This window comes from Coregonus clupeaformis, unplaced genomic scaffold, assembly GCF_020615455.1.
Source record: "Coregonus clupeaformis isolate EN_2021a unplaced genomic scaffold, ASM2061545v1 scaf0374, whole genome shotgun sequence".
NCBI classification, from domain to species: domain Eukaryota; kingdom Metazoa; phylum Chordata; class Actinopteri; order Salmoniformes; family Salmonidae; genus Coregonus; species Coregonus clupeaformis.
Genome location: NW_025533829.1, coordinates 59,896 through 72,654, shown reverse-complemented (window position 1 = coordinate 72,654; position 12,759 = coordinate 59,896). Strand labels below are relative to the sequence as shown.

The 12,759-nt window shown below is 44.8% G+C and overlaps 1 protein-coding gene across 1 annotated transcript; it reads right to left on the bottom strand.

Moving 5' to 3' along the window:
* Positions 1–336: 336 nt before the first annotated feature.
* LOC121559290 (E3 ubiquitin/ISG15 ligase TRIM25-like) lies at positions 337–11,887 on the bottom strand. The gene is made up of 5 exons (XM_045215127.1): positions 11,001–11,887; positions 10,493–10,588; positions 1,545–1,778; positions 696–766; positions 337–482 (listed from the first exon to the last, which is right to left on the bottom strand). Exons 1-5 carry the CDS (start codon positions 11,580–11,582, stop codon positions 407–409), a joined length of 1,059 nt encoding a protein of 352 aa, XP_045071062.1. The 5' UTR covers positions 11,583–11,887; the 3' UTR covers positions 337–406.
* Between the last annotated feature and the right edge of the window lie 872 nt (positions 11,888–12,759).

Genomic DNA, 12,759 nt, shown 5'->3' with positions numbered 1-12,759 from the left:
CAGTTTAACCAGCTCAACTATAGACTACACCAGCATGACTAGTATCTATGTAGACCCTACTACCGTTTAACCAGCTCAGCTATAGACTACACCAGCATGACTAGTATCTATGTGGACCCTACTACAGTTTAACCAGCTCAGCTATAGACTACACCAGCATGACTAGTATCTATGTGGACCCTACTACAGTTTAACCAGCTCAGCTATAGACTACACCAGCATGACTAGTATCTATGTGGACCCTACTACAGTTTAACCAGCTCAGCAGTCCCAGATAAAAAACTATCTAAACGAAACCCAGGATAGAGGGGCTGAGTGAATGTGGTCTGGACTCTGTGGAGGAGGGACATTGTATAAGAGACACTGTAGTAGGACAGAGTACCTGCCTTGTGATCCAGGTACACTCCTACTCTGGAGGACTGAGGGCCTGATACTTCAGTCCTAACATTATTGTGTCTGAACCAATAACCACCTCTATTACACTGTAAACACCAGGACTTGTTATTCTCTCCAAATGCACCATCTGTCCCTGTTCTGCTGATGTCTTTATATGAGACTGCTGTAATAACACACTCCCCACTCCACTCCACCTCCCAGTAACAGCGTCCAGACAGACCCTCTCTACACAGAACCTGGTAGTTTGTGAATCTGTCTGGATGAACAGGATATGGTTGGACTTGGCCTGTACATTTCACCTTTCTGTTCCTTTTAGACAGAGAGAGGAGTGTGCTTGCTGTGTTTGGGTCCAGTGTGAGCTGACAGGAATCTGGGAGAAGAGCAGAGCAGAGACCAATGAGGGGAGTTAGAACAATAAGTTAAGTCAGATACTGTATCTACCCTGTCTTTGATTCGAGCACAGCAGAGATCAAATCAGAGAAATATGAGGAGTCAGATAGATACCCAGTCTTTGATTAGATCTACTATTGCTATATATTTCTAGAGGGATTGTTAGGAGTGTCAGTAAAAAGAGACTGTTAGTTACTTCAGAATAAAGAGACTCACATTGTAACAACTGTTCTCTGGTCTTGGGCTCTGGAGGCAGTACAACATCCACTATATTCACTACAGACACACAAACACATTCACAGAGAGAGGGAATGTTATCATCACACCATATTCCACATGTATATGACTAGTAGGGAACTTTCAATGGTCTAAAGTTGATGTTCTTATTATTTTCAACACACCTGTAGTGGAGATCTTGGTCCATTCTCCTTTAAGGACGTCTTCTAGTGTCTCTCTCAGTTCAGACACAGTCTTACTCACATCTCCAAAGTACTGAAGAGGACGGACAACGATGCTGGGTAAGTCTGAAGATACACTGGTACTGGAGAGAGACTGATAACTCTGGAGAGAGAGAGAGAGAGAGAGAGAGAGAGAGAGAGAGAGAGAGAGAGAGAGAGAGAGAGAGAGAGAGAGAGAGAGAGAGAGAGAGAGAGAGAGAGAGAGAGAGAGAGAGAGAGAGAGAGAGAGAGAGAGAGGGAGCAGAACCAAATGATTGAGAGTTTTAATTTCATATCACATGTATTTAGGCAGTTTAGTACCTGGAGGAAATGGATGTGATCCTCTGTGTGTGAGAGCTGCTCCAGCTCAGTGCTTCTCTTCCTCAGCTCAGCTATCTCCTGCTCCAGTTGCACCAGGAGTCCTTCAGCTTGACTCACTTGAGCCTTCTCTTGGGCTCTGATCAGCTCCTTCACCTCAGAGCGCCTTCTCTCAATGGAGCGGATCAGCTCAGTAAAGATCTTATCACTGTCCACCACTGCTGCCTGTGCATAGCTCTGATAAGAGAGAGAGAGAGAGAGAGACTTGTCTTACTTTAATGAGCCATCCTCATTACACTAACACCCCCACTCCTAAAAGCACATTGCGTGCCACCACAACCTCCACACAATCACATTATACAGTACCCAACACCACAGTACAATACACCATCCAGCACCACATTCCAACCGTCCATCCAACCCCTCCTCTCCAGCCGTACAGACAGCCGCCCTGAGCCCCCATACCTCCTGAAACATCTCCACACTGTTGATCATTTTGTACAACTCAAACTCAAGCCTGAGGCGTCAACCAGCTATTGGTGTCCAGAGCTCCATGTAATACCCTCCACTGGAGGACCCCTGACCTTTCCAGCACTGGGAGCTTATAGAGCACCCTCCACCTATACCCTGCCATGCTCTCAGCCCCCACAACCCCCTGCCACTGATGCCCCTTCACTCCCGCTAAGCTCCTGATGTGTCTAACCTTGACACTGAGGGTGTACAACACCCACCCCCCACCTCCTCAAACTCCCCCAGGCTCAGAGTGTTAAAAGTCAGTAAGTCCTCCGGACTCTCCTGCCAGTCCCCAGTCTCTGCTGTCACTTGCAGTGGTAGAAACGGTGGTGGCCCCTCCTCAGACTGCTCCAGCCCTAAGTACTGCAGCATAGAAATCAGAGACCCCTGCTGTATTGAGTCTCTCCTGCCGCATGATGAAGAGCTGCTGATCCAGCCCCAAACCACCAGCCCTCCTCAACAGAGCACATGCTGGTTCCCTCCAGCCCACCTCCGTACGGTACAGTAGCCTCTGTGCTGCTGAGTCAGAACGCTGCCACCCTGACCAGAAAAAATGCACTAACTTGCGCTGCAGGTCCACAAGCAGACCACCGGGGGCGTTGAGAATGGCCAATTTAAGCCATAGAGAGGATGCCACCAAGTTGTTGATGATCAGCACCGCCCCTCTGTATGCCACTTGGGAGATGAGCCACCTCCACTTCGTCAGCCTCGACACCACCGCTTGTGACACTCCTTCCCAGTTCTTCCTATCCCAACCCTCCGAGCCCAGATACACCCCAAGCATCTTGAGCCACTCACAGACCCACTGCAACCCCCTGGAAGCTGCGGAGGTGCCCTGTCCCTCCATGCCCCACATAACAGAGCCTCACTCTTGCCCCAGTTTACCTAAGCAGAAGACGCCCTCGTACACCCTCAAACTATTCTCCAGGGCCTGTAGGTTCTGCTCATCCCTAACCAACACAGACGTCATCAGCGTATGCTGACACTGCTATGCCTGTCCCCAACCCTATGCCTGGCTCCCACACTCCCTGTAGCCTCCTGCGTAGCAGGCCCAGAAAGGGCTCAATAACAAGAGTGTATAGCTGCCCTGACAGAGGCATCCCTGGTGAATGCCCCTCCCTACCCAGACTGGCCTACTGAGCCCTCCCCACACCTTGACCATACATGAAGCCCCAGCGTACAGCATTTGAACACAGGCCACAAAATTCTCCCCACAACCAAAACAACACATTGAACAGATATTCATGGTCCACCCTATCAAAGGCTTTCTCCTGATTATGAACAGATTGTCTGTGTTTGAGCGTCCTGGTACACAGTACGTTTGGTCCTTGTGTACAATAGAGTCCAGGTGGGACTTCAGTCTGTTAACGAGGACCTTGGTAAATACCTTATAGTCCAAACAGAGCAATGCCACAGGCCTCCAGTTCTTTAAGTCGCTCAAATCTACTTGTTTGGGCAGGAGAGTCAAAGCCTCCCGTCTACAGCTTAGCGACAGCTCCCCACCCCGACGCACTCACACAACACACGTCCTGTAAAATAATTCCCCAGAACTTTTTATAAAAATCCACAGGCAGACCGTCTGAGAGACAGCAGCTGAGAGTTTGTGAAAGGCCAGGGAAATGTCTATTTGATTTATCTGTGACAGAGAGAGTTTGGAAAGGTCTGTGAGCAGAACCTGAGAAAACCCAGGATAATAATAATAATAATAATAATAATAATAAGCCATTTAGCAGACGCTTTTAACCGAAGCGACTTACAGTCATGTGCATACATTTTTACATATGGGTGGTCCCGTGGATCGAACCCACTACCCTGGCATTACAAGCGCCATGCTCTACCAATTGAGCTACAGAGGACCACAGAGTTCTGCCCTCTATAAATCAGAGTACAACTCCACAGCCTCATCTCCTCACAACAGAAGTTACCCACCCATTTGGCTCCCTCATCTCCCCACAACAGAAGTTACCCACCCATCAGGCTCCCTCATCTCCCCACAACAGAAGTTACCCACCCATCAGGCTCCCTCATCTCCCCACAACAGAAGTTATCCACCCATCAGGCTCCCTCATCTCCCCCACAACAGAAGTTACCCACCCATCAGGCTCCCTCATCTCCCCACAACAGAAGTTACCCACCCATCAGGCTCCCTCATCTCCCCACAACAGAAGTTACCCACCCATCAGGCTCCCTCATCTCCCCCACAACAGAAGTTACCCACCCATCAGGCTCCCTCATCTTCCCACAACAGAAGTTACCCGCCCATCAGACAAACGTAAAACAAGGGATTTTCTTGGTTTCCCCACTCTGTTTTTCCAACCCCTCTGGTGAAACAGAGAACTGAGCCCTGTACTATAATGTGCCATTTTGCAGACGCTTTCATCCAAAGCGACTTACAGTCATGCGTGCATATATATATATATATATATATATATATATATTTTGTGTATGGGTGGTCCCGGGGATTGAACCCACTACCCTGCCGTTACAAGCGCCGTGCTCTACCAGCTGAGCTACAGAGGACCAGGTGCAGAAACATTTATGAAAGCAAAGACAAGGTCATTATTTGGGCTCTAAACACTAACAACCTACCCTTACACACCTCTTTTGCTACCCCTGCACTAAGATTTCTGCCATTGCATTTAAATGTTTTTGGTTTACATATTCCCCCAGTCTTTGCCGCCGTTCATGTTAAGGAAGTCTAACCGTGAAATCTCCATAAGAGGTGGGAGGGAAATCACCACAATCAGAAACCAGTAGAGAAGCCCATAAAGCCGCCATGCCAGAAAAAAACATCCATTTAAGCAGATTCTGAAGACATGCCCTTAAGAACCCATGACCCATTTTCTCAGCATATACCGCTTCCTGGGTGAGAGGACACTAAACCCCTCATTCTTCATCACGTGTTGTACTGACCTTACAAACCTTCCAGGATCAATCAAATAAGACTCCAGCAGAACCTTCTTTTTCCCCTTTAGTCTCCATCAGGAACATAGAAAGTTCTCTCACCGTTTATACTGGGCCCTCAGCCTGACTGGCTGTCAGCTCTGGATCCAATGAGCCGTCTGAAAACGAGACGCCTTGTCCTCCGCTCCCAGCAGACTCACCTCCCCCCTCTTCCTCCTCCTCCATTGGCACGGTACCGTCCTCCTCCTCCCCAGTCTCTGCCCCCCTGCACTTCCCCCCTGATCAGAGCCTCTTCCCCAATGACAGGCAATATTTCCTGGGATGAGCTCACCAAGCCTTCGCCCACCGGAGTCTCTGTTACTACAGAAACCTGCCTCAGCTCATGTAGCCCAGCTGCAACCCTCCCCACCACCACTTCCTCCACGGCCTGCGCACCACCACTTGGCCATGCACTACTACCGTGTAGCTCAGTTGGTAGAGCATGGCGCTTGCAACACCAGGGTTGTGGGTTCGTTTCCCATGGGGGGACAGTATGAAAATGTAAGCAATCACTAACTGTAAGTCGCTCTGGATAAGAGCATCTGCTAAATGACTTAAATGTAAAAAATGTACTCTCCTCCCTCCTGGTACCCCTGCCATTTTTTTGCAGTTCTGAGTAATCACTATTTTAGTATGGATTAGTAAGGAAAAACACTTTATTCAGTACTACTGCAGTTGCTTAATAATTCCAATAGATGGCAGCATAAGACCATGAATGACATTTCAGAAGATTAGTTTAGTTCTCTCCCTGGATACACCACCACTCCACCTCACAGGAAAACTCCTCCTGCCTGAGATTTTTACTGTCCCTTTCCACACTGCTAACGCAAGAGGAAGGACTGAAAAAGCATTTAACACATTACTGTGAAGTAATATAATGATGATTCATGTTTATTATTACCTGTTTTTATGGTAATGTTTTGAAATTATACTTCATTACTATAATGATTATCAATACGCCTGAACATTAATTCAGTCACCTCTGGTCGACAAAAACTTATTTTCCTAGTACATTAATTGTCAAATTCATCAACCAGCATTGAGCACTCTGCCTTCTCACGCAAGCGAGGGGCATGTTGAGGTAAATATGCTAACCGCGACGGTTGCATTATGTAATTTATTGGTGGGCTGGAAGATGCAGTGTTTTTTATTTTCTATTCAGAGGCTATTTACTCCCAATGAGATAATTTTATATAGAATATTTTTATAATGCATGTTTACTAGGGTTGAGGTTAGCGCATCTGAGTAGGGATTATTTGGGTTCAATACCTGTCCTACCTATCAATCATATTGCTGCTTGTAGCCTATAACTGATGATCCCCACACTAGAAACACCGAAAACTATCTGTGCTAGCAAACCCTGTGTTCCACCCCTCCCCTGTGTAACCTTGAAGTTTGTTAAGAAACAAACACTTGTCTATGAAAACAGACGTTTAACGGATTCCGCTTGGCACCCAGCCGAGAGCACACGAAAACCACTTGCAAATTTACCAAAATGAACCAACTACTTGCGGTCTGTTCGTAAGCAATAAACGGAGGCAGATTAGCCACCACAACTCTTATCGAAAGAGGCGACATCTGCACCAACACACCCCTCACAAAAATCCCACTCACAACAAGACAAACCTTTTTCATTAACACAACCACCGCCTTGTTCATTCTGGATGCAGAGTGCAGATGTTCTGCTCCAACCTGTTTGCCGACCATGAGCAAAACTTCCTCCACACCTTTCTCCGGAACGCACCCGAAGCGACAGCGTTTCTTCTCCACTCGGTTGAGGCCATCACGCCGCCCTAACAAACTACCCCTACTCCCCCCTCAACTCTAATCGATAAACAGTGGAAACCAATAAACAAACCCTCCACCATGAGAAAATACATTCAGAAAATACGCAAGAACCAAAAGAAAAAATAATAGTAGCCCTCCTCACGAACCACAAATCTCTCACACAACCAACTTCTTCTTCTATGATATAATGGCGGTCCACAAACCAACGTTAAAGGTGCATGCCGCCACCTACTGTGCTGGAGTGTGTGGTCAATCACAGTTTCCAACATTTCTAAATCCTCCTACCTAACTCAGTACTTCTGAGAAAAGAAAGAAGAGCCCTACTAACTTCTAATAGACCCTCCCCCATCCCCAAAATCCCTTCCAAACCCCCCCAACCCCGTCCAACCTCAATGACCCTACACTTCAATCTTTCCCTCTCTTCAACATACTAACAACAATATAACAACACATGCTCCACCGTTTCATCAACCATACCTTCCAGACACAAACCATTCCCATGCTTGCCAACCAGATGTAATGACGAGTTCAATGTACAATGTCCTAAGCGCAATCGAGTAAACCCCACCTCTTCCTTCCTAATCTGACTTTTGAATCTTGGTCCATCGACCTTTCTGTAAAACTGTAATCTATTCATATAAATGCCGGCCCTTGTGCTCAGAGTACAATCTCTTCTGCCACACATCTATCAAAATGGCTCTGATCTTACATTTGGCCTCACCTCTACCCAGTGGAACATTAATATAAATTATATCTCGTTTCAAAGCTCTTTTAGCTAACTGGTCTACAATTTCATTCCCTTCCACACCAGAATGTGCTGGGACCCAGCAGAATGTCACTACTACCCCCATTCTCTCAATTCTCCATAATAACATTAATAACTCCAATAGTAGGTCACTCCTATTAGATTTACCAGATGATAAACTATTCAATACAGACAAAGAATCTGAGTATACTATAATTCTAACAGGTTGTACGTCCTCCACCCACTGGAGGGCAACTATTATCACCAACAGTTCAACTGAGTATACTGACAGTTCATCTGTTAGTCTTTTACATATCTGCACATCAAATTCAGGAACGTAAACGCCTGCTCCTGTGAGCCCACTATCTGGGTCCTTGGATCAGTCTGTGAAAAGCATTAAAAAAGCATAAAACTTTTACCAATGTAATTGTCAACCAGTTTCACTATATCACTGACTTCAAACCAATCTTTCCTTTTCTCTACCAAGGTTAGATCAACAACAGGGTCTGGGAGTAACCATGGAGGAACATCCCCTATCACCACAGAAGGGCCAACCTCCAACTCCCTCAAACCACTCTCATCAGCAAGCTTTCCAACTGTCCAACCCAAACCACTGCCTTGTCTACTAGTATATTCCCAACAGTCATCTAGAACAGTAGCAGTGGGAAGCTCAACCTCACAGCCTTTCAACCCAATAAGATAATGACCATTTTTTACGCTGTATATCCAAAGGCATCTCGCCTGCCTCCACCAGTAAGGCACATACAGATGTTGATTTAAATGCACCAGTACATATCCTTAAAGCTATATACTGGATTCTGTCCTGCTTCTGAAGCCAAGTCTTTACCTCTGTTCCATAAACTGTACACCAGTAATCAATTATCGTCCTGATCAGAGCTCTATAAATATCCATCAACAATTGGTTATGAATGGGGTGCTGACAGACAGAGACCCACACAACCAACTACTGCAAAAGTGATGGAATGAGAGAGGCAGAGACATCGTTACAACACTGTACATTGCCATAATATAAAGTTTATTCTTCTTTGGAGTTTAACGGCGGTTGGCATCCAATATGTTGCATTAACGCCCCCAACTGGACTACAATCTATTTTACTTTGTGATACAAAATGGGAAAAGGGGAAAGGAACATTTAATTAAAAACCTTCCAACTAACCCTACACTCATTAAATACCCACTACCCCATTCCACTACTTTGACCCTATCTGCTCCTGCACCATGCCAACGGCCTGGGAGGACGGGACACCACCACTCAACACACCCTGTAACTCTTCTGAAGTCTAATCTTGTATGCCCAAATCCTTCTCTGCAGCTGCCACCACAACATATTTTTTCTTCGTTCCATTTGTGTGGTACAGTTGATAACCATTGCTATGAATGCTAAGAAGCTATCTTTACTGAAGCATATATCACTCGTTGGCCTATCCCTCTGTGCTGGCACAGATCTACTACTCACAGGGATCCTCTCAGGATCTCTCATCCTTGACCCATCCTCCTCTACTTTCTTCACTGTCTCAGGATACGACACCTTCTGCACTACTCTGACTCTAGGCACCTCAACCTGCCTCTCTCGCACCGGACACTTCCGATCCCCAGCAACATGGGTATCCCAACAGTTGACACACACTTTATTCACCAGAACAATCCTTTATCCCATTCTCTTCCGCACACATAAAACATCTTGGAATTTCCCTCCCACAAACTGCTGCGAAATGACCATAAACGTTGCACCTGAATTTATGGATTTGGCACAAAAGCTTGAATCAAGATAACTGATATATCATAACATGACTTTCTCTGGTAAAGACTCAGAACTCAAAAGGACTGACTCCTCTGTTTCACCACGTTCACCACCGGGTCTACGTCACACCAAATGGCGGGCATCACAAACACCAGGAATCTTCATCTTCAATTTCTCCACTTCTACACTTAACGCTACCCCAGAAATCACTCCTTTCAATGGTGTCCTGTTCCTAAGAGCAAAGCAAGAAACAGATCTTGACCCAAGTTGCGTGACATGGAGCGCCCACTCCCTCTGGTCAGAAGAAACACAAACAAATATCACAAGTCCACTACAGGTTACCTTCACTGATTCAACTGCACCCAACTCCTTTCCCACCCACCCTGAAACCACAAATGGATCTGCCAAAAGGTATGGATCCACTTTCTCCAACAATGTATCTCCTACTGCACCAGATTCTTCTTTATCATGTCCATTGATGCCAGGCTCTGGTTCTGAGCTCATCACCACACCTTCTACCTCACTTAACTCTCCCTCATTCATTTCCATTTCACCTCCAGAACTCAGTCTGGCGAATGGCTCACTCTGTTTGTACTTGAATTATAACATTTGAAAGTCTCTATTCCATTGAAACTTTTGTGAGTGTAATGTTTACTGTTAATTTCTGGTGGTTTATTTCACTTTTGTTTAGTATCTATTTCACTTGCTGTGGCAATGTAAACACATGTTTCCCATGCCAATAAAGCCCATTTAATTGAATTGAGAGAGAGTGAGAGAGAGAGAGCTCCATGTTAATGTATAGGGGACATTTGTCGGTCATGGTTACTCATGGTTATGTGATGAGGTAGCCCCACTTGTGACTTTAAAATCAGTTTCGGCCCAGTAGGGAATCTCCTCTTGGTGTAACATAATAATATATAATATGCCATTTAGCAGACACTTTTATCCAAAGCGACTTACAGTCATGTGTGCACACATTTTTACGTATGGGTGGTCCCGGGGATCGAACCCCCAAGATGTTGGTTTCTCCCTCAGTAGACCCGGGTTCATATCCCGTCAGTTACATTAAGCCGTGTGTTCTCTGAAACGGGTCCTGTTTCCAACAGTGGGGTCAGTGGGATTAGATAGAGGCCTCTCTCCCTCTCTCTGACTGGAGGAGAGAAGTGAAATGGTGTGTCTCCTCTGGTCAACAATACTCACCTTGAGAGACTCCACAGCCTTTTGGAGCTCCTTCAGCTCCTTCTCTCTCTCCTGGAATCTCTGCTGGACCTTCTGCTGACTCATCCCCAGCTGCCTCTGTGGAGAATCACTCTTCAATGAGCTATCAAGCTTTATTTGTCCAGTAGATCAATAGTATAGTAATGGGACATAAGGCCCATAGAAGATAGGGATTAATATGTTGAGGAAGTGTCTGTGTGAAATTATATTATTATATTGTTATGTGAATGATTATAGTTTTAACAGTGCACAAAACAGGGGAGCTGATTGGGTGTTTGATAACAAATTACAATGGTGTTTGACTTTAGAAAATGGTGATACATTTGGAGAATCTGGGTTAACACATCTATATAATCAAGGTTTGTGTTCATATTTGTTCTGCTGTGGATCGATATCATTTAAAGATCTCATATTCAAACAGCCTTAGTTCCTACTGTATGTTTAATTATTTGTTTATCAGACAGTCACCAACAAGTAGTTCTGGTCTTACCTGTTTCTCAGTCCTCTCTGCTGCAGCTGACACTGAATCATGGCCTTTATGTTCATCCATCACACACAGCAGACAGATACACTGCTGATCGGTACGACAGTAAACCTCCAGCAGTTTGTCATGATGAGAGCAGATCTTCTCCTGTAGTTGTGCGGTGGCTTTGACCAGCTTGTGCTTCTTCAAAGCAGGAGATTCATAGTGAGATTGGAGGTGAATCTCACAGTAAGAGGCCAGACACACCAGACAGGACATGAGGGCTTTCTGCTTTCTGGTCCCAGTGCAGACATCACACGCCACATCTCCAGGTCCAGCATAGCACAGAGCAGGAGGGGGAGCAGCCTGGAGTCCTGTCTTCTTCAGTTTCTCCACCACTTCAGCCAGCACGATGTTTCTCTTCAGAACAGGCCTTGGACTGAAGGTCTGTCTGCACTGTGGACAGCTGTAGACACCTTTCAGACGATCCTGATCCCAGTTTTTTTTTATACAGCCCATACAGTAGCTGTGTCCACAGGCAGTAGTCACCGGATCCTTCAGTAGATCCAGACAGATGGAGCAACAGAACAGTTCCTGATTCTCTGCCATTTTGGTGCTCTCTCCCGTAGCTTAAGCAATGGCAGTGTCAAAGATGACTTTCTGTTCAGTGTCAAAGATGACTTTCTGTTTCATGGAACTCTACACCAGAGGACAGGAAGTGGCTTCCTACTTGACTGTGTACTCTGTATGTAGAGGGGGTGTGGTTTCTTTGATAAGGAAGTGTGACAGAGTGTTGGGTAGTAGGCAGAGATGGTTAGTATTTATGTTTGAAATACATATTTTAATTACTTCTGAATATTTTGTCATTTGAATTACACTGGGCTTAACTACACTCCAATGCATTTTGTATTTTGTACTTTCAGAATACTAAATCGTTTTCTATGCCTTTTTTTTATAGCGGTTCACATCTTGTGGCCCCCCCTTTCACCCTGCAATGGTATCAGAAGTCTGATAGCACTATGGTGTGATAATAACATCTGCTAAATGAATTACATATAAATGTATATGGGAAAATGTTGATAAATACTTTTTTGAGGGAAAATGTACTTGATACGATTGTAATATATTGTTGTCTCACCTAGCTGTCTTAAGATGAAGGCACTAATTGAAATTCGCCCTGCTAAATGACTAAAATGTAAATGTAAAAATGAATAATTGCAAAGCATGCTGAGTATTATTCTAAAGAGCTCCGCCCCGAAACAAGGCCAAAAATATGTGCTTTGCAGTTAATTTCTTATGTTCATTTTCACATATACATTTACATTTGAGTCATTTAGCTTATCCAGAGTGACTTGCTCAACTAAGGTAGATAGCAAAATACAGTATCACTGTCATAGCAAGAAAAAAGGTTTTGTCACTGTTTCTGAGAATGTTGTTGGTGTTCGGATCGGTTACTTGCAAATTTATTTTTGTATTTAAAATGAATACATTACATTGAATGAAATACATTACAAAATACAAGTATTTATTAGTTTATTTTGATACATTGATCTTGATGGTATTTTGTATCTGTATTTTGTAATTGTATGTAGTAATTTCTACCCATCCGTGGTAGTAGAATACTCTGTCTGCAGGGGTTCTTTAGGACCAGGACACTGGAGGCAAAGGACCGGTTTAAACAGGAAAATTTCCTGGAGTTTTATTAAAAATAAATGTTTCACAAATCACTTTGAAAAGGCATTGAAAAGGCAAAATAAAATACCTATCTCTCCTCAGAGCATAATTA